The sequence below is a fragment of the Bradysia coprophila genome (assembly GCF_014529535.1).
Source record: "Bradysia coprophila strain Holo2 chromosome X unlocalized genomic scaffold, BU_Bcop_v1 contig_39, whole genome shotgun sequence".
In the NCBI taxonomy this organism is placed as follows: domain Eukaryota; kingdom Metazoa; phylum Arthropoda; class Insecta; order Diptera; family Sciaridae; genus Bradysia; species Bradysia coprophila.
The window spans coordinates 2,563,498-2,580,841 of NW_023503329.1; the positions used below are offsets into that span (position 1 = coordinate 2,563,498).

At 36.4% G+C, this 17,344-nt stretch overlaps 3 protein-coding genes across 5 annotated transcripts; 1 reads left to right on the forward strand and 2 right to left on the reverse strand.

The window, feature by feature from the left end:
* Nucleotides 1–1,638: 1,638 nt before the first annotated feature.
* On the reverse strand, nucleotides 1,639–12,430 carry LOC119069797 (alkyldihydroxyacetonephosphate synthase). Of its 2 annotated transcripts, none has more exons than XM_037173952.1 (8): nucleotides 12,363–12,430; nucleotides 6,102–6,362; nucleotides 5,057–5,170; nucleotides 4,565–4,979; nucleotides 3,733–4,503; nucleotides 2,373–2,477; nucleotides 2,246–2,301; nucleotides 1,639–2,187 (listed from the first exon to the last, which is right to left on the reverse strand). In XM_037173952.1, the coding sequence occupies exons 2-8, from the start codon at nucleotides 6,221–6,223 to the stop codon at nucleotides 1,875–1,877; spliced, it is 1,896 nt and encodes a 631-aa protein (XP_037029847.1). In that variant the 5' UTR covers nucleotides 6,224–6,362; nucleotides 12,363–12,430; the 3' UTR covers nucleotides 1,639–1,874. The 2 variants fall into 2 exon arrangements, with proteins under 2 accessions (XP_037029847.1, XP_037029846.1); XM_037173951.1 differs by lacking the exon at nucleotides 12,363–12,430 and adding an exon at nucleotides 8,754–9,022.
* Nucleotides 12,431–12,688: 258 nt separating this feature from the next.
* Nucleotides 12,689–14,061, forward strand: LOC119069818 (protein BUD31 homolog). Its single transcript, XM_037173980.1, has 2 exons — nucleotides 12,689–12,896; nucleotides 13,631–14,061. Exons 1-2 carry the CDS (start codon nucleotides 12,803–12,805, stop codon nucleotides 13,969–13,971), a joined length of 435 nt encoding a protein of 144 aa, XP_037029875.1. The 5' UTR covers nucleotides 12,689–12,802; the 3' UTR covers nucleotides 13,972–14,061.
* LOC119069812 lies at nucleotides 14,057–15,422 on the reverse strand. Of its 2 annotated transcripts, none has more exons than XM_037173971.1 (5): nucleotides 15,319–15,422; nucleotides 14,930–15,200; nucleotides 14,716–14,876; nucleotides 14,481–14,638; nucleotides 14,057–14,425 (listed from the first exon to the last, which is right to left on the reverse strand). In XM_037173971.1, the coding sequence occupies exons 1-5, from the start codon at nucleotides 15,357–15,359 to the stop codon at nucleotides 14,196–14,198; spliced, it is 861 nt and encodes a 286-aa protein (XP_037029866.1). In that variant the 5' UTR covers nucleotides 15,360–15,422; the 3' UTR covers nucleotides 14,057–14,195. The 2 variants fall into 2 exon arrangements, with proteins under 2 accessions (XP_037029866.1, XP_037029865.1); XM_037173970.1 differs by having other exon boundaries at nucleotides 15,266–15,419.
* Between the last annotated feature and the right edge of the window lie 1,922 nt (nucleotides 15,423–17,344).

Genomic DNA, 17,344 nt, shown 5'->3' on the forward strand with positions numbered 1-17,344 from the left:
TTTGACGACAGATGGCAGTAGAAACATGTGAATGTATAGCAGCGGATTATTTAAAATTCTATCACCTTCGCGGCTATGATTTTGTTGATGCAAATAAATTTTTTTAGTATGCCAGGAGAGCCATGCGTTGTTACAATTGCGATCTGCTTTAAGCCAAGCTGTCGAAATGAAATTTTGACACAAAATGTATCTGTCAAAATTTTCAGCTCGTGTGGAAAATTGTTTGAGAATTTCATTTCACCGGCTAGTTGTATACTTGCCTTTAAGGTCTGTCTGGCTTTGTGGATTATTGAGAGTTTAAAATATTAAGGTGAAGACGGGGAGGTTTTCAATGAATATGTTCGCTTTTTCTTTAAAGCTAAATCCGATACTTCGCATGAAAATTTCAATTTCCGTTCAACAAGGATAAAAAGGTAATAAGAGACTCTCGGCGGTCATTTTACTGTACAATTACGCGTAAAATTTACAGATGCAATTGAAGCGTGTTAATAATGTATTCACACCATGAGTTACAAAGAAGTGTATTGATGGCTGCTTCTACTCCTCCAGAAGGAAATAAAATTTCCAGACTAATTTTTGCTGATCTAGTACATACGTTGAAGCGAAAAAATGACGAAAAACTCATAAGGTGCACGCAGGCATGATAGATTAAATACAGGCAGGAGCACTTGATTTGGAAAGGGACCTGAAATATCTACAATAGCCTCATATTTTGCGAAGTAAAATTATATCAATTATGGCAGTGTTCAATGAACACTGCCATAATTGATATAATTTTACTTTTACCAACTTTAAAATCCAGAGGTTTCTATAGCTGGAAGAAACTAAACTTGTGGCATCATTACTTTTTCGTTTCCGTACACTTTTAAGCGACCCCCTAGCATTTGAGTTCATTTTCATAGAGTGAGTTGGGTGACTTTCAAGAAATTAATTCAGCTGTCTTCTCTTCTTAAATTTAGTGAGTTAAGATAGAGCGCCTCATGGTGATTAAAAAAACGGAATCAGGTCTTCAAAGTTTCATGGTTCGGAGGTGAACAGGTTGAAAGCTCACTATGTCAAAATCTGAAAATTTAGATTTTCGTCAATTGCGAGACTATGTTATAACATTGAACATCAAAATTGGGCTTTATAGAAAGGGCGAGCGAAGACGGTAAACCTGATGTGCACACTCAGCCAACAAACCGCTCCAATATTGTAGAATCACTCAAAATTTGAGTTGAAAAAAAATTAAACATCGATGTTGTTTTGTAGGTATATCAAACCTCGGTTGGCCTGTAGAGGAGTCACAATTTTTTTTAGTACTTCATTCTTTGCGCTCTATTTTTAGTTGATATAACTTCACTCTGTTAAAATATCCAATAGCTACGACATGCTGTGAAGTTGCTTCACAAAAAATATAGAGCGCTGACATTAGCCATTTTATGACGAAATGTAATAGAATTATACGAAAATCTATTACATTTGACTTTATTTTCCAAATAAGACTTCCATATATGGTGAATAGCGACAAAGTTATGAAGAGACTTTTTCAAGAAAAAAAATGTCCGATTTTAGTCCCATGGTCGCAAATCAAGGAAAATTTTGAACGGTCATAATACTTCAAGATGACAACTCGACAACTCCTTAAAACAAACAATCTTTTCAAAATGTTGAGCCTAATAAGCAAATTTTATTTGGATCTACGCTTTTTCTTCGTATATAAAAAAGTTCACAAAATCATTCAAAACCCACAACTTAAATTGTTTTAATGAATCATATTAGAATTATACTTTTACCCCATCGACGACAATTTCTTTTTTTTTTCACCACAAAAACATCAATCTGAAAACCAATTTTCCTAAAAGCTACACCACCCCTCCACATCTCAATTCTCATTACAATTTACTCTGAATCGTTGGTACCTCTCCTCTGTCTTCATCAGTAAGCAAATTTCCAGCAGCGAAAATATTTTTCGGATCCAGCTCCAATTTTGCTGCTTTGTACAATCCCACACCCACCGTACTGACACTTTGCGAATACCATCGACTTCGCAGTTTACCGACGCCGTGATGATGGGACAGTGACCCGCCGCACGAAAGGATTTCATCACGGGCGCAATTCTCTATGTGTTCGTACGCTTCGACGGGATCAGCGAGTCCAATGTAATTGAATCCGAAGTAAAAATAAACGGCCGCACCGGAATCGTATCTGGAAAAGTAATACGGAAATGTAAAACCGGATCTGAACACGAGACATCGAAATTTACGTTTGTGTCACTCGACATGAGATCAGGTAGTATTTGACTCCCATTTTAGCGCATTCCTGTTCGTATAGAAAGTGTTATTTCTCTGAAAATTTAGTTACTTTTTACACAAAAAGCGGATATGATTTACCATTCGCACTCGATTCTTTGTATTTTTGCAGAGATTTTCGCAATTGTTCCAAGGTACAGAAGTTTCAAACGATTCAGCGACAATGTAGTACTCCAAAGCCAAGTCCTGAAATAAATTTTTGTGTGTAAGTTGGGGAGCTAAGGTGTATATTGCAGTACGTGATATAAAATTCCGACTTTGCAAGCCGATGTTGATTTTTTTGTCCATTTACAGATACTTTAGAAGCTATAGCTATATCCGCAAAAAGTGAAATACTTTCCCAGTACTTGCTCAATCTTTCTCGTAGACACGAATTCTACTAATTGAAGTCTTACCTTACGAGACAAAGTAGAAACGAAAATCTGATAAGTCCGATGCTTTTTGCTACATTTCATTCTTACTTTCCCATCAAATAGAAGACCGGTGGGTAGACCATCTCTTTAATGACAACAAACGAATCGCAGGAACGGCAAATGGCATTAGATTGAAAAAATTTAAAGAATCAGGGGATACCTGCATACAACAGTGGATATACCGGTCGCAAAAGCAGCCGAATAGCTTAACTGACTGTAGGTCATGATTGTGATCCAAGATGACCATGTTTCAAAAGCGTTTTTTCTGTGATTAATATCGACAAAGTCCTTCATTTCCTTCGAAATGTACGGAAAATCTCAAAATCTTAAAAATGAAACTTTTTCGATTATCTTTGCACATCTTCGAACCTGCAATTACTGTATCAGCGAAAGAAAATGCAACATCGGCTAGACTTAACAAGCTACGGACCAACGGGCAATAGTTAAGTTTTATTTGTGTGGATTGGCTTGGCATGTCTAGATCTTCTGCTATATAATTCCAAGTGTTAGAAACGGCACAATAAGCCTGTCAACCCCCCCCCCCCCCCAGAACATTTCGTTCGGGATTAAATAATTATTTTTCTTTCTCGAAACTCTGGAAAATGCACTTATCGTTCAATTCGATTACGTTATGCAATTCCCTCGGTGCTATCAAACGACAATAAGTTGAAGGGGACCGGTCATTAAGTAACGTTTATTAAATGAAATTGAAAAATGATCAAGGTAATCAAACAATGATTTTAATCGAACGTATCACTCTTGTGTGCGAGATTGCATATTATAGCGCAATATCTAATGCGTAAATATTGACTGTTTCGAGTCAGAGTAGTCATCTGTCGGTCGTGTTTGTTGTTGGTCGATTGAAAAATAATAGAGATGACGAACGAATACGTTTTCTTTGTTTCGAATCGTCACTTATAAAGTTATGCAAACATGAGGTAAATATTGACCGCCGTTTTAAATTGATAAAACGTAAATCGTAAAACGGTTATGGCCGTTAGATCGAAATGGAATGAAATGTTACTTACGCGAATGTAAGCAATGACGAATGTCAACAAGTAGCCCCTTTCGCCATTCGTGGCACCGGCTGGCAGACCTCCATACTTTTTGGCTATTTGGTTGATTTGCTTTTCCTGTCGTTTCACATTTTCCTCGTCGCCTTCAAATACCAGCGTGGCTACGCACATTTTCTTCACATCAAATCCTTTGATTTTGGTCACATACGTTCGCTTCAATCCATCGATGATGCCATGGAAAAAGCCCGGTTCCGGTTTCAACGATTGCCCGAATATAAACTGATCGTTATCGATAAGCCGAATGCTGGCCGGCTGCAGTCGATGTTCGGCTATCTCTCTCAAACATTTGACACCATTTCCGAACATTGGAAATATCAGCGAACCGTACAGTTTCATCGCAGGCAGTTTTCTCACTTTAAGTACAACTTCGGTGACAACACCCAGGGTTCCTTCGCTGCCCATAATAATTTGATTGAAATCGGGACCGATGGATACACGAGGTGCCGAACAGTTTCGCTCCAATACGCCTTTGCATGTGACCATTTTGACACGTACCACCAAATCCTCAATGTTTCCGTAAACGTTTTTCTTCATGCCACTTGCGCGTGTCGCCACCCATCCGCCCAAAGTCGAAAATTCGTAACTATCCGGCTCATGACCCACAGTCAAACCGAGCTGTCTTAGCTCACGTTCCAAATCTTGACCGAATATTCCGCTCTCGAAGCAAACGACCATATTCTGCTTATCCAGCCACAGCATTCGGTTCATTTGTGATGTGTCAACCTGTCGATTTGTAACATTTTTCAATCTGAACTAAAACAACGGATTTTTCAATTGCACTCACAATCACGATCGACCGGCTTTCATTCTTGGGACATGTTATGGAACCAGAAACGGACGTTCCTCCTCCGAACGGTATAACCGTCACATTGTGTTCATGAGCCAATTTGACAATTTGCACAACGTCTGCATGACACCGTGGCCACAAAACCAAATCGGGAATGCGAGGAAATGTCCCTTCGCGTAGCGTATGAATATCGTAGAGTGTTTGTCCATGTGCCCGGATCAAACGATCTTCACCGGAATCCGAGTATAGAATGTTCAGGCTTTTGATTTTGTCAAAGAATTCACTACACACTATTGGGGCCGGATACGTGGACGGCATAGGTTGAGCTGGTTTTTTGTTGGCAAGATCGAGATTGAATGTGTCGATAACCCATTGCTTGAAGTAAGGCAGTTCAGTGTCACCAATTGGATATCTACGAAATATTTAACAGAAGGCAAATTGAAGATACTGGAAAAAGGAAATGTTTTGAGCAGTGAATACGAAACCTACCGATTTCCGACGAATTGTACAATTGCGTTGTCGTTGGTCAATTTTTCTTCTTTGCTTGTTACTGTAAACTTTGAGTCCTTGTAACCCCATCCATTCCATTTGAGCAACTGTTGCCTGTAACAAAATTAAAATGATAAAAATATAAAAGGTAGGATCACGCTTTCGGGAAAACAGTTGCTCATATTTTCCTAAGCTTTCCAACAATTTCCCCAAATTTTCTACATTTTTCCAAGTTTGCAAAAACTAAAAAAGGTAAAATCTAGGAAAATGCAAGAAAATGGGGGAAAATGTTTTCCCAAAAACAGTCCATTGTGTCCCTAAAGATTCAACTTCTCAAGTCTTGACAGTAGAGCAACAGGTTCCTAATTACCATCTCTGATCTATTGCTCTGAAAAATCGACGACACTAGAAACAACGACTTTCTGACGAAACAGCGAGTCCCTGAAAAAGAGGTGAAAAGTCGACGATTCTCCATGAACTTATCTTTTCTTCTTCTCACCTTTTTAACTTTTCGTACCAGGAATATTCCCTTTTACGAAATGTATAAAACGGCGATTTCCTTAAGGAAAGGTGAGTTTTTGAAGAATCGGCGACTACTCACCACTTCTTCACGAACTCGCCGTTTCTTCAGAAAATCGCCGTTTCTCGTGTCATCGATTTTTCATTGTAATATCTGATCTCTCTGGATATGTGTCGAATGTAACGTGTCAATGAAATTTATTATTTAATTTGTTGGAAGGTCTTCAGTACCGTTAAATTTTCTTAAAGCTGAAAAAAGGACATTTCACCAAAAAATTTCTCTAGTTTAGCAATGTGTCATAGGTTTCAAACAGCGGGCTCTTGGTATGTAATCTGACAAATTCGATCAAAATCGTAAAAAGCCTAAATAAATATAAAGAACCTATCGAAACTGATAAATAATATATTGACGAAGAACAGGTCACAAGGAAAATTCTTCCACACAATGCCCAAAATCTGTCCTGACTGTGATGATAGACAGCGTTTAGGTAATCGTAAAAGAAATGCAATGAACAAGAAAACTTACCTTTCTCTCGGCACCACACTCTCAATTTCTTTCGATGCTGTTTCATCGAGGATTTTGTCCGTATCCGGTGCGGTACTACTCGATGAGCATAAATTCGGTTTTGTTGATGCACTTGTTTCCATTTTTACTCTTGCGACATTTAACAATGGAAAAAATCTCGATCACAAAACTTGTCTCACTTTTGTCTCACTGCGCAAATTGTGGTATGTTCTTCGATCGATTGATAAAAGTGTTTTGATGTTGATTCAATACTATATGTAACTGTAAAAGTATGAAAGTGTCGTTATTAGTACCTGGATCCACCTAGACTATACATAATAGCTTAATGTTTAAAACCGCAAACGATCATTAAATACACAACGTGCTTCAGGTATACCAAACATTATCAATTAAACCAAACAGACTAATTAACAAAAGATTTTCGAATATTTGAATATTATACCGAACGGTTTCTGTTGTGGCGAGAAAATTGACTGAAAGAATTTGAAACATTTTTTTTTTCTTCGCGTAACGTGCGTGCATTATTTGGTGAAATCGATTGAATTTATGCGTGATGATGTATTGATGATGTATTGAGACGAGTAAATGCTATTGCTGCTAGCTTAAATTTGTTATATTTTTTTTTGTATCACATCTCTCACACCTTCTGAGACATTGCTGCATTATATCATTTTTTGGATTTGATTTTTATTTTCTTTGTAACCAAATATGTACACAATGTGTGATAATGTCGTCATAATTGTTGTTTACAATTTTTGGGAATACCTTCGATAATAACGTGAAGTAATTTCTTTTCGGAAGTGAAAATGTTTCACTTTTTATTAGGCAGGTGCGAAATATCGGGTCTAGTGCGTTTACTCATCAGTTTGTAAGACAACATGGGCTAACGAAATCCACGAAAAATGATATGCAGAAACCCTTTGCAGAGTTTGAAGACTAACTAACTGATAATGTTTCAATGGTTAGCTCTCAATGTGTAGATCAGCACTCAGCAGTGGAAAGATCTCGTATTTATTTATATATGTGGAATATTAGATCCTTCATAATACGAACGGTGATATAAGCACAATACGAGGACAATATCTCTTCGAGGGTAAGTTGACTAAACCTTACCAGTTTTGTACCTTTTTTTAAAGTAAAATCTCGAATAAAGTGAAGAGTGCAAGATTTAAGTAATTCTAAACTCAAGAAACAAGTTTTTATGCTTTTTATGACTAGAAATCATTTTCGAGGAATCTCTCGCGACGTAGAAGAAGTGAGTTTTTTGAGACCGTTTCATGTTTTTTATATAGAGAAATCAGTAACTCAAGTAAAACACAGAAACAGAAAATGTGTCGGTTCTCAAAATTTCGTGTGTGTAATCCAAAAAAAAAAATTTCTAATCGAATTCAAAATTGTCCTGAAATTCTTTAGCAAATGAAGGACATGCAAGCTTCGTACTAAGATCCGAGAGGAATGAGATAGAAATTAATGATGATCCTCGAAGGGACCATTTTTGACCAAGCGTTTGGAGTTTCGGTTCAAGGTTGGCAATTAATTGCTCAGAAGCAACCTTGTTGTTGTTCATCGGTTTTCGACCGAAAAATTCTGAAAATTCCAAATTATTCCGGAAGAAAACTCAGAAAGGTTTCCAAAAAGAATTCAGAATTTTTTCTCATTTTTTTCATAATTTTTATCAATTTTCAGAATTAAAGTTCCCTAAAATAGGCCTCGTCCCGTTAACCTGTCACATACGGCTATACATCTGTTATCGATAATGACGACAAAAATAATGACAAGCTCTGGGTAATATTGCCCGTTATAAAGCAAAATGCATGTTAAAAAATTGAAGTACAAGATTTGAAATCAACAAACTAAAAATACTTTGATCGATGGAAGTAGTAGACCCGATAATAATACTCGTCATATGCTTGACGTCTGTACAGGTTAAGAAGAATCTGTTTCATTGCTTGTCACTTGCAACTCATTTTGATGATGAAATCCCACTACATGCCAAAATGTTTGATATCAAACTCGTGACATGCATTAGCTAATTGAACAATTTAATTTGTAGTCTTCTGACTCAATTTGTCAGAAAGCATTTTAATATCACAAAAGTTATGCGTCTAACGTGTTTTGTGTTGAGGCAGTAATTTCCCGGTACATACAATAAAAATTACTTGTGCATTCAACAACAAATTGAAAACACAATTCATTAAGATATGACCGCGCGCGTCCGTACTACACATAACAATACTATAAACTCGATGTGTCAGTGCACTATCAAATTGCTTAAATTTTATATTTCCTGCAATAAAAAAAATTTGCGGGAACAGTGTGCTAAACATGGCTAAACATCACTTGAGTAAATAATGGTAAAACATTTTGTTTCTTCTTCCTACTTTTTTTTAACGAAAAAATACTAAATTGTCTCCAGGAAACGTGTCTCTTGATTACGAGCGGTTTTTCTCGTTTCAAGTCCCCGTTCTAATCAGAGTAAACAAACACTTCAATTAACACTTCCAATTTTATAATGACCTCACGTTATCGACTCCACACATTTTTGTTTTTGAAACGAAAAGTTAGAATTTTTGTGTTAGAATTTACAAAGTACATGAATAAATTCGATCGATTGCAACAATTTTATAATGATAGTCCGTGTAACATCCTCACCATTTACCACGATATGAATAATAAATCGAAAGAAATTATCATGAATCCGTTTCAATGAACGGAACGCGGGGATGTATTGATTTTATTTTTAAGTATAACGTGCGATTCACTTCTCATTTCACTAGCACTTGAAACGACACACTCCTAATGTCGCATGTAAGCTCAATTGTATGGCTTAGAATTTTCAACCATGCCCCTTCCTTTCTCTCCATTCAAATATTATTCGGTTGAAATTTTTATCTATCTCTATTATATCATCGTATCATCGCTCACTGATTTTTTTTTTTGTTCGTAGACAAGTGTAAATAAAAATGTGTGTAACGTTTTGCTCTCTTTTTTATGTACTTTTCCTTCACGAAAAGAGTACCGTTCTGTATTCGAGTACCGAAATAGAGTACTTTTCGTCATTAGAATGGAAACGTTTTTTTTGGTACCAGTGTTGAAATGGTTGAAATTGCCTATTTTGCATGTTAATTTCAACATTATTGGTGAAAAAATATTCCTTTCTACACTACTTTCGTTCTGAAACGAAAAGCGAAATTTGCTTTCTTTTTGTAACCCAATTACAAAAAAAAATGTATTTGACACTTGCGACAAATTTGTGTTTTTCGAACATGCATCAACTAACCAAAAATGTAACACCGCTAAGTACTAGGTAACAGCCACAAATTGTGTTAATTGAACTGTTTCCGAAATAAGAAAACAAAATTCAAACGAACCAAAATCGTTGAATTCCGATACGATCAAAGTGCAAGTGATTTAAGCCCCGGGATTTAACACCAGAAATGAAGAGGTTGAAATCGTTTTATTTTTATCAAAATTTCTGAGTGACAAGAAAGTTGATAAGAAAGATAAGTCGATGGTAATTAAGTGGTAAGGTGGACGAATGTGGAATTTTTGTATACTTGAAGTTCAATTGACACACCTCTGAATGTAGGTCATATCAATCTTATATCAAAGTTTCGGTAAATATATGAATTCTGTGAATTTGGTTGTAAGTAACGGGAGTAACTCGAAAGAAATTCAGGAGATTCTTCAGGCTTTCTTCAACGTTTAAATCCATACATGAAAATTGTATGACGACTTTGCGTTATTCCGTTGCACAGAAGAAAATATTTTTTTCCCTTTCGATTTCAAAGTGACCCTACCACCTGATGTACAGGTGCTTGAAGCTGTATGCATGTATCACCGATATGAGTTGTGATCAGACGAAGGAGAGGAGAGAAGGAGAAAGATATCAGAAATAGGCAAGAGCTAATGAAGTACAAGATTTTGTTTCTTCAATCTGTTGAAAATGTTCACTTAGATCGAACGAATCACGAACTGAAGTAAAATGTTATTGAGTCAAATAATCATTTGTATTACACTGACGGAATTTTGAAAACCGACACATTTTCTGTTCTGTGTTTTACTGGTTTTTTGTGTGAATTTTGCATATATTTTCATATCGAGAAATCAAAAACTCAAATTAAACACAGAAAGAGAAAATGTGTCGGTTCTCAAAATACCGCGAGTGTAATATCAAAATAAACTTAAAATTTTAAGCCACTCCAGCCTATCTGCGTTCAGATCTTTGTTTTTTTTTTCGGTGATAAATCACTTCTCAGTATGAGTCATCGTCTTCCGCTGAAGTAATCTACTAGAATAGTAGAATAAGTAGTTGGTTGGTACATACAATTCTCATTTTTTTTCCAAAATCTATTACATGGCAATGATCGAGTGCAAATTGTAGCTGCTATTCAAATTGAAAAAGTATCTCTTCGGTCTATCTCTATACTCAACTGTTTGTACAATGACACATTCTTCTTATCCAATTTGCATTGCACAGTCAAAATATTTTTATTACATTAGCATTTATTAGCACGACTTAGAGTGCATATTATATAAGAAACACAAACAGAACGAAAGGTCAAGTCGAATGGCTTTCTCGGGATAGTGCATCACGTAATATTTTCGTCGAAAATTATAAATATTTCGATAGTATGCATGTAGCACACAGTATTTTCCGTCGAGAAAATTTGTTGCATTCTAAAACTGTTTGATCATAAATGACAAACGTCGACTAGGGTAGCGAACGATTCGGATGTATGCCAACAATTAACCTGTTACAGCTATCATCTGATATCGATTACGACTGTAGGAATAAACGCCAAACTCTGACTGAAGTAATCTTGAAAATACTTAGATAAAATAAAGTAATAGATTTGATTGTAAAACTGCTATATGCAGCCGTCTGTGAAAGGTTAACGATAGAAAATTACTATTACATAACAAGGGATAAAAATTGACTCATTTCAGCTTAATCCCGAACGTTCATGAAATTCGACGAAAAGAATGATTTTCGACCCACAAGAACATTTCGTGCCACCTGGACATTAGGTAAAACGGCGCTCGAAAAAATAAACAATAAAGGGCACTGTCGGCCAGTCCGGACTTGCTGATATGTTACAAACCTAGTTTAACTATTTACATGACAATTAACTTGAGTAATATCAGGAGGAGGGTAAAGACCTCCCCGAAATCTTTGGACAGAATTTTAAGATCAACATTTTTGCGTGACGTTGAGGACAGATTGTGATTTTTTTTAAAAGTTGATAAGGATTTTCCGCAGCGATCTACTCTAACTCTATGCATTAAATATAAATAAAACTGTGTTGTTATAATAGATAGCAACTCAAATAAGACAATAGATTTAGATCGGTGGCGCCATTCATTCTATTCTAAATAATGGGGCTGATGACCGCACCATCCATTAATTTTTAAATATATTTGTTGAAAGACCGATATAGAAGTATATTCCCCTATCATTCATATTTTTACACATTTGAATATGAATAAACAATCCAAATAATTTCCTCACACCGCACCATCTCAAAAAATTGGATAGTACGTCGAATACTCGAACGAAGATCGGATCATTAGGTAAAAGCTCGGAAAGGTTTTTAAAACTTTGTCGAAAAGAATCGTTTCAATTTCGTAAAAAAATCGTTACAAAATTTCGTGTGGAGAACCCATTGACTCAATTGAATTGATGTTAGTCACGTTTTACTCTTCGATGTCATCAAAAGATAATTAAGTTAGGATGTATGCTCTACCTACTTTCAAACAGCACCAACACGAGCACAAACCTCGTTAAACGAAAGGGTGGACCGAGTACCGTTCTTGTGCTGAAATTTTGGATACCAACTGTCATAACCAATGTTTCACGCTTTCTTCGTTCTGTTCTGATATTTGAATGATTTGGACGAGGGACCTTTAAGTTGGTACTTAAAAAAATCATAAAATCGATCACCTGAACAATTTACTTTACAAGAAATATTGCAGATTCCAATCAGAAATTACCGGTGATTTCCAATGATACATACAAAATAGAAGGGATTCCTTCTCTTGTAGGCGTATCCATCAACCCAAGCCTATAATCAGCCAGAACCTTACACGTTTATATAAACTAAAGGATATTTGGCTAGCTAAAGTAGAATTCCACGAAACAACACAAAATAGGTATAAACCATTTATTTTGACACCCCTGTGGTAATTCCTCAATCCTCAATGTTAATATTCGACACTTTTAATCAATAATTCTAATAAGAAGTGAAATGAAACATTTACCAAAAACAATTTTTAACGGGATATCTCGCACTAAATTCCGCTTGATTATAAACACTTGACGGTAAAAAATGAAATTCAATCGATTTAAAAAAATGTTGTCGTCAATTGACAATTTATTTAATTTAGCTTTCCACTCACAAAACCGATAATGTCAAACTTATGGAAATTATGTCACGCGACGCCGACTGGTTCGGAAAATTCGATGGAAAATACAGGTCGACGTCGGCGTGCGTCATTCATTTTGGCGACAGATGACGCTGCTGGGCGTATTGTGTCAAAATGGTATTTTTAACGCTCATCGAACGCACTCTTTGTTCAAATATTCAAACACCAGAAACGTCATCGCATCTCTCCTCTCTCTTGATGTCAGTCATAGCAATCACGTAAACGCAAAACAAAACAATTTTTTTTTTCAACTTTGTAAATTAAAAGAAGAAATAATGCCAAAAGTTCGTAGAAGTCGTAAGCCACCTCCGGATGGATGGGAATTGATTGAACCGACGTTGGAGGAGTTGGAGCAAAAAATGAGAGAAGGTATGTTGACTTGACGCAATTGAAAATAAATTTTTGTTTTTCTTAACAACGGAGTCCTATGTGCTTCTGATATTGACGTGAGTCCTATACCAAAAACTGTGAAGTCAATTCCTTGCATCGAAAGACAAATAAGACAGACTCATTTGTCTAAATCGGGAATCGGTAGTCACTATGCATATCGATGTGCGATTGTGCTTCTCGCTTTAGGTCAACAGGACGAGTGCATTTATCCCACCTGTCAGCTTTTCGTGAGCGTCAATCTATGATTGATTTGATAAACCTATAGATATAGAATAAACTGGAGTGTCGTCAGTAGTCCATTTATTGTAAACGTTTGATTTTCGAAATTAATTGCGTCGCGGATTTTCGAAAACCACCGAAAGTTTGTTGAACGAGGTCATTCTGACAGCGTGATGTTCGAGTTTTTGATACTATTGTAATCGAGGACTGATTTAAAGAACAGTTACGCAATGTCGTGGCGTTACGGCAATATCTCTCTATTTTCGAATCGGTTTTCGAAATACTGCGTATGTAGAGCTAATTATCACAAAGGTGGTATAATGAAGCGAGAAATGGAAAAGACTCCTTCAGAAAAGCTCAATATTCACAACAAACAGATTATGTGAAGGCTTCACAGTTCCAGTGGAACATGCTCGTACGATAGTCTCTAGCATTTTACTAGACGTTCAACACACTCAATTACCAATATTGTTATCGACAATTTTACTTTCCAGCCGAAACCGATCCTCACGAAGGCAAACGCATCAACGAATCATTGTGGCCCGTCTTCAAAATTCACCATCAAAAGTCCCGTTACATTTACGACCTTTTCTTCCGCCGAAAGGCCATCAGCCGTGATCTGTACGATTATTGTGTTCGCGAGAAAATTGCCGATGCCAATTTGATAGCCAAATGGAAAAAGTCCGGCTACGAGAATCTGTGCTGTCTGCGTTGCATTCAGACGCGAGACACGAATTTCGGTACGAATTGCATCTGCCGTGTGCCGAAGGCGAAATTGGAAGAGGGTCGAGTGGTTGAATGTGTGCACTGTGGCTGTCGTGGCTGCTCGGGGTAGATAGATTTTAGGGTTTTCAAAGGTTTGTTTGTTGTATTATCGGGACCTAGAAGATAATAAAATGAAAAAAGAAGATTTTCTTTGTGTAAATTCGTATTTGTTATTGTGATGGCGTTGGGGGAGCATGATCAATAATCGCATTATCAGTTTCCCAGATCCGCACTCTTTTAACATGACATAAGGCTATGGTGTCTTAGCTTCAAGTGATACTGAATTTGCAGAATTCACAAATCTACGCTTGCTACGCATTTGTAGAAACCGTCTGCATCTCTTTCTTTCATATCCACCAGCAAAATTTGTTCTACAATTTGATGACCGAAATTGAAGTCTTTGAATTGGTCGAAAATGTGTGCCGCATCAAATGAATTTACCCTCTTTGGTCGCACATACTTCACGTTCATCACAGTCATATGGAGTTTCACAGCATCTTCATTACTTTCACGTTTTCCAAGCCCTGAAAAATTTGTTCCATCATGTATTGAACAGAATGAGAGAATGAAGAGCTCCACCTGATTCAACGAAGGATTTCGTGATGGCATTGGCGATTTGCTGCAGAGATTCCGATTCGATCTGTGCGTAAACTACTTTGGCTTTAGTAGGCTTTCCTTTCATCAATTCAAGACCTTGTGCCGTGAACTCGACTTTTCCATATTTGTCTTTGATTGGCCTGCAAAATGACAAAAGTTCTATTTCGCTCGGATCTCGTTGCAACTTGTTTCGGTCGTAATTGAATCCAAATCGAACCTTATCATCTTTTCAACACAGTCAGTCAAAATATGTTGAGCTTTTGAACGGCTTTCATCATCGTTGAGTCTCATTACACCAAATGTGATGTGCAATTTTTCTGGCTTCATAAACGACCGTTTGTGTGTTTCTGTCGTTTTATCGAATTTTGATATTTCCTCCTGCAAACGGAATCATTTATCCATCGAATCGAAATCGTAATGATTGACCCAACCTTGAATTTCGAATAATTCAATTTGATTGAATTATCAGTGATTCTGATGCATGTAAAGTGAGTGGGCTGAGAGTTATCATTTCCACCACCGATCGTTTTGATTCGCTGACGAGCTGCATCAACATTACTCTGCGTTGATCCTCTGATTTCAACCGATCTTTTGATTGTGCCATTTATTTTGGTTTTCGAGCATCTTAGAGTAGTCTTAGTGTCGTCTTGAATACATTTCATTAACGATTCTTTCTCAGCATTCAGTGCCCGATGCGTGGATCTAATTTTATGAAGAAGAAAAGTTATTGATAGAGCAGGTGGAATCTATACCAGCTTGATGTTCACTTTGCAACAGAAATCAATGTCCGATATTCATTCGGAGACACTTCAATAATTACATCTTCCTGAATAACATCCATATTTGTCTGCAAACAGTCATTTATGTTTTTTTGTAGACTTGTTCAGCCCAAGATTCTCATATGTTTTGTAAACAAGTTTGACATTTCATTCGGCTTAAGTACGGATTCAACGAACTCAAAAATGTCGACTCGTAAGTATTAAGGGTATGTATGTAAGTCGCTGAATTTTTAGTGGTATCGCATTGTGGCTGTTTTTTCCCACTAGTCAAAGCAATAAGTTTCCAATCAATTTCCACATTATCTGCAGAATATTCAGAACATTACATAGTGTTACACTACCCGATTACGAAAAACATTTTTTTTTAAATTGGAGTGAAAACATCCTTAGAGGATCGTCGATCTTAGCGCATTTTTAAAACTTTAGAAGGCTTTCATTACATTTTCAAAGATAACATATTTTCAATTTTTTCGATAAAAAGAAGAAAATCCAAGTGACCAAGGATTTTACAGTAGCATAAAAAGTTGGAAATTTCATTGCGAGGGTGTTGCGTGTGGGCAGAGCGTAGCGAGCTAAAGCAACATTTTTCACAACAAAGTCTCCCGTAGTTTCAGATGAGGTGAGAAAATAACTAATTTCTCGACTGCGCAGCGTTGTGAAATAGAATTTTTCTCATGTGAACTGTCACTTCGTTTTTGTTTTGAAAATTGTTTGTAAGAATTATTTTTTTCGTTTTGTAGAGAAAAAGGCCAATCACACCACGCACACATGTCACACCACGCACACATGAAAAACTTAGCGTTTAGTGGAAATTTCTTTTTTTTCTCCCATCGGAAAATAAATAACTATTTAGGCATTTGATGTGTGACCAGGAACTATTTTCGTTTTCCCATATTATCTCAAGTTTTTGTAAAATCGAATATGCTCTTGGCACCAGGTGCCAATAGTCTCTTTACTGTGGCTAATGGCACCGGGTGAATAAAGACTATTGGCACCCGGTTCCATTAGCCACAGTATTATAAAGTATAGTTTCCACTTAAAAAGAGCACTCCGTTTAGCCTCCGTTTACATGACAGTTGTAAAATAGAACAAAGGAACTGTCACGTAAACGGACTAAAAAATTGAAATAAATTCAATTTCCACTCCGTTTGCGTGACAGTTCTTTTGTTCTATTTTACAACTGTCATGTAGACGGAGGCTAAACGGAGTGCTCTTTTTAAGTGGAAACTATACTTAAAGAGAATATTGGCACTCAATATAAAAAGTAGATTGGAAACATAGGAAAAAATTAAAATTTGAATAACTTCGAAAAGTAAAGGTGTTTTGTACACAATCATAGGGAATTCATCCTTTTACGAAATGGAACGTAAATGCATTATCCTAGGGAATTCGTTATTTTACGAAATGTAACGCAAAGACGGATTTTTCGATCCTTTTACGAAATGTAACGTAAAGGCGTTTCGTAGAATACTGGAAAATTCATTTATTTTCGAAATGTAACGCAAAGGCGGTCCTAAGGAATTCATCTTTTTTACGAAATATGTAACGTGAAGGCGTTTTTTTTTTGATCCTAGGAAATTCATTCTTTTAGGAAATGTCACGTAAAGTCGGATTGTATGACCTTAGGGAATGCATCATTTTACGAAATTTAACTTAAAGGTTACATTTCGTAAAAGAAGCTCTCTAGGATTCTACCGAACACATTTACATAACATTTCGTAAAAAGATGAATTCCCCAGTATTCTACAACACACATTTACGTTACATTTCGTAAAAGGATGAACTCACTCTGACATTTTTGGAAACCTCCGGTTTTTTTTAACCTCCGAAATTTTTCTGGAGCGGCAAAATTAAGTTGTCGTAGTTTCAAATCTCCGAAATTAGAAAATATCCACCCTTTGATTTAGAATTTCGGATATTTCGCAAAATTTCGAAGTTTCTCGCTCATCGTTTCTCCACTGATATTTATTAACAGACCTATTCTAAGTGTTTTTTCCCATTTTTCTATGGGTTTCAAAATTTATATATTTCTCGTTGTGCCAATAGTCTCTTTTTAATACTGTGGCT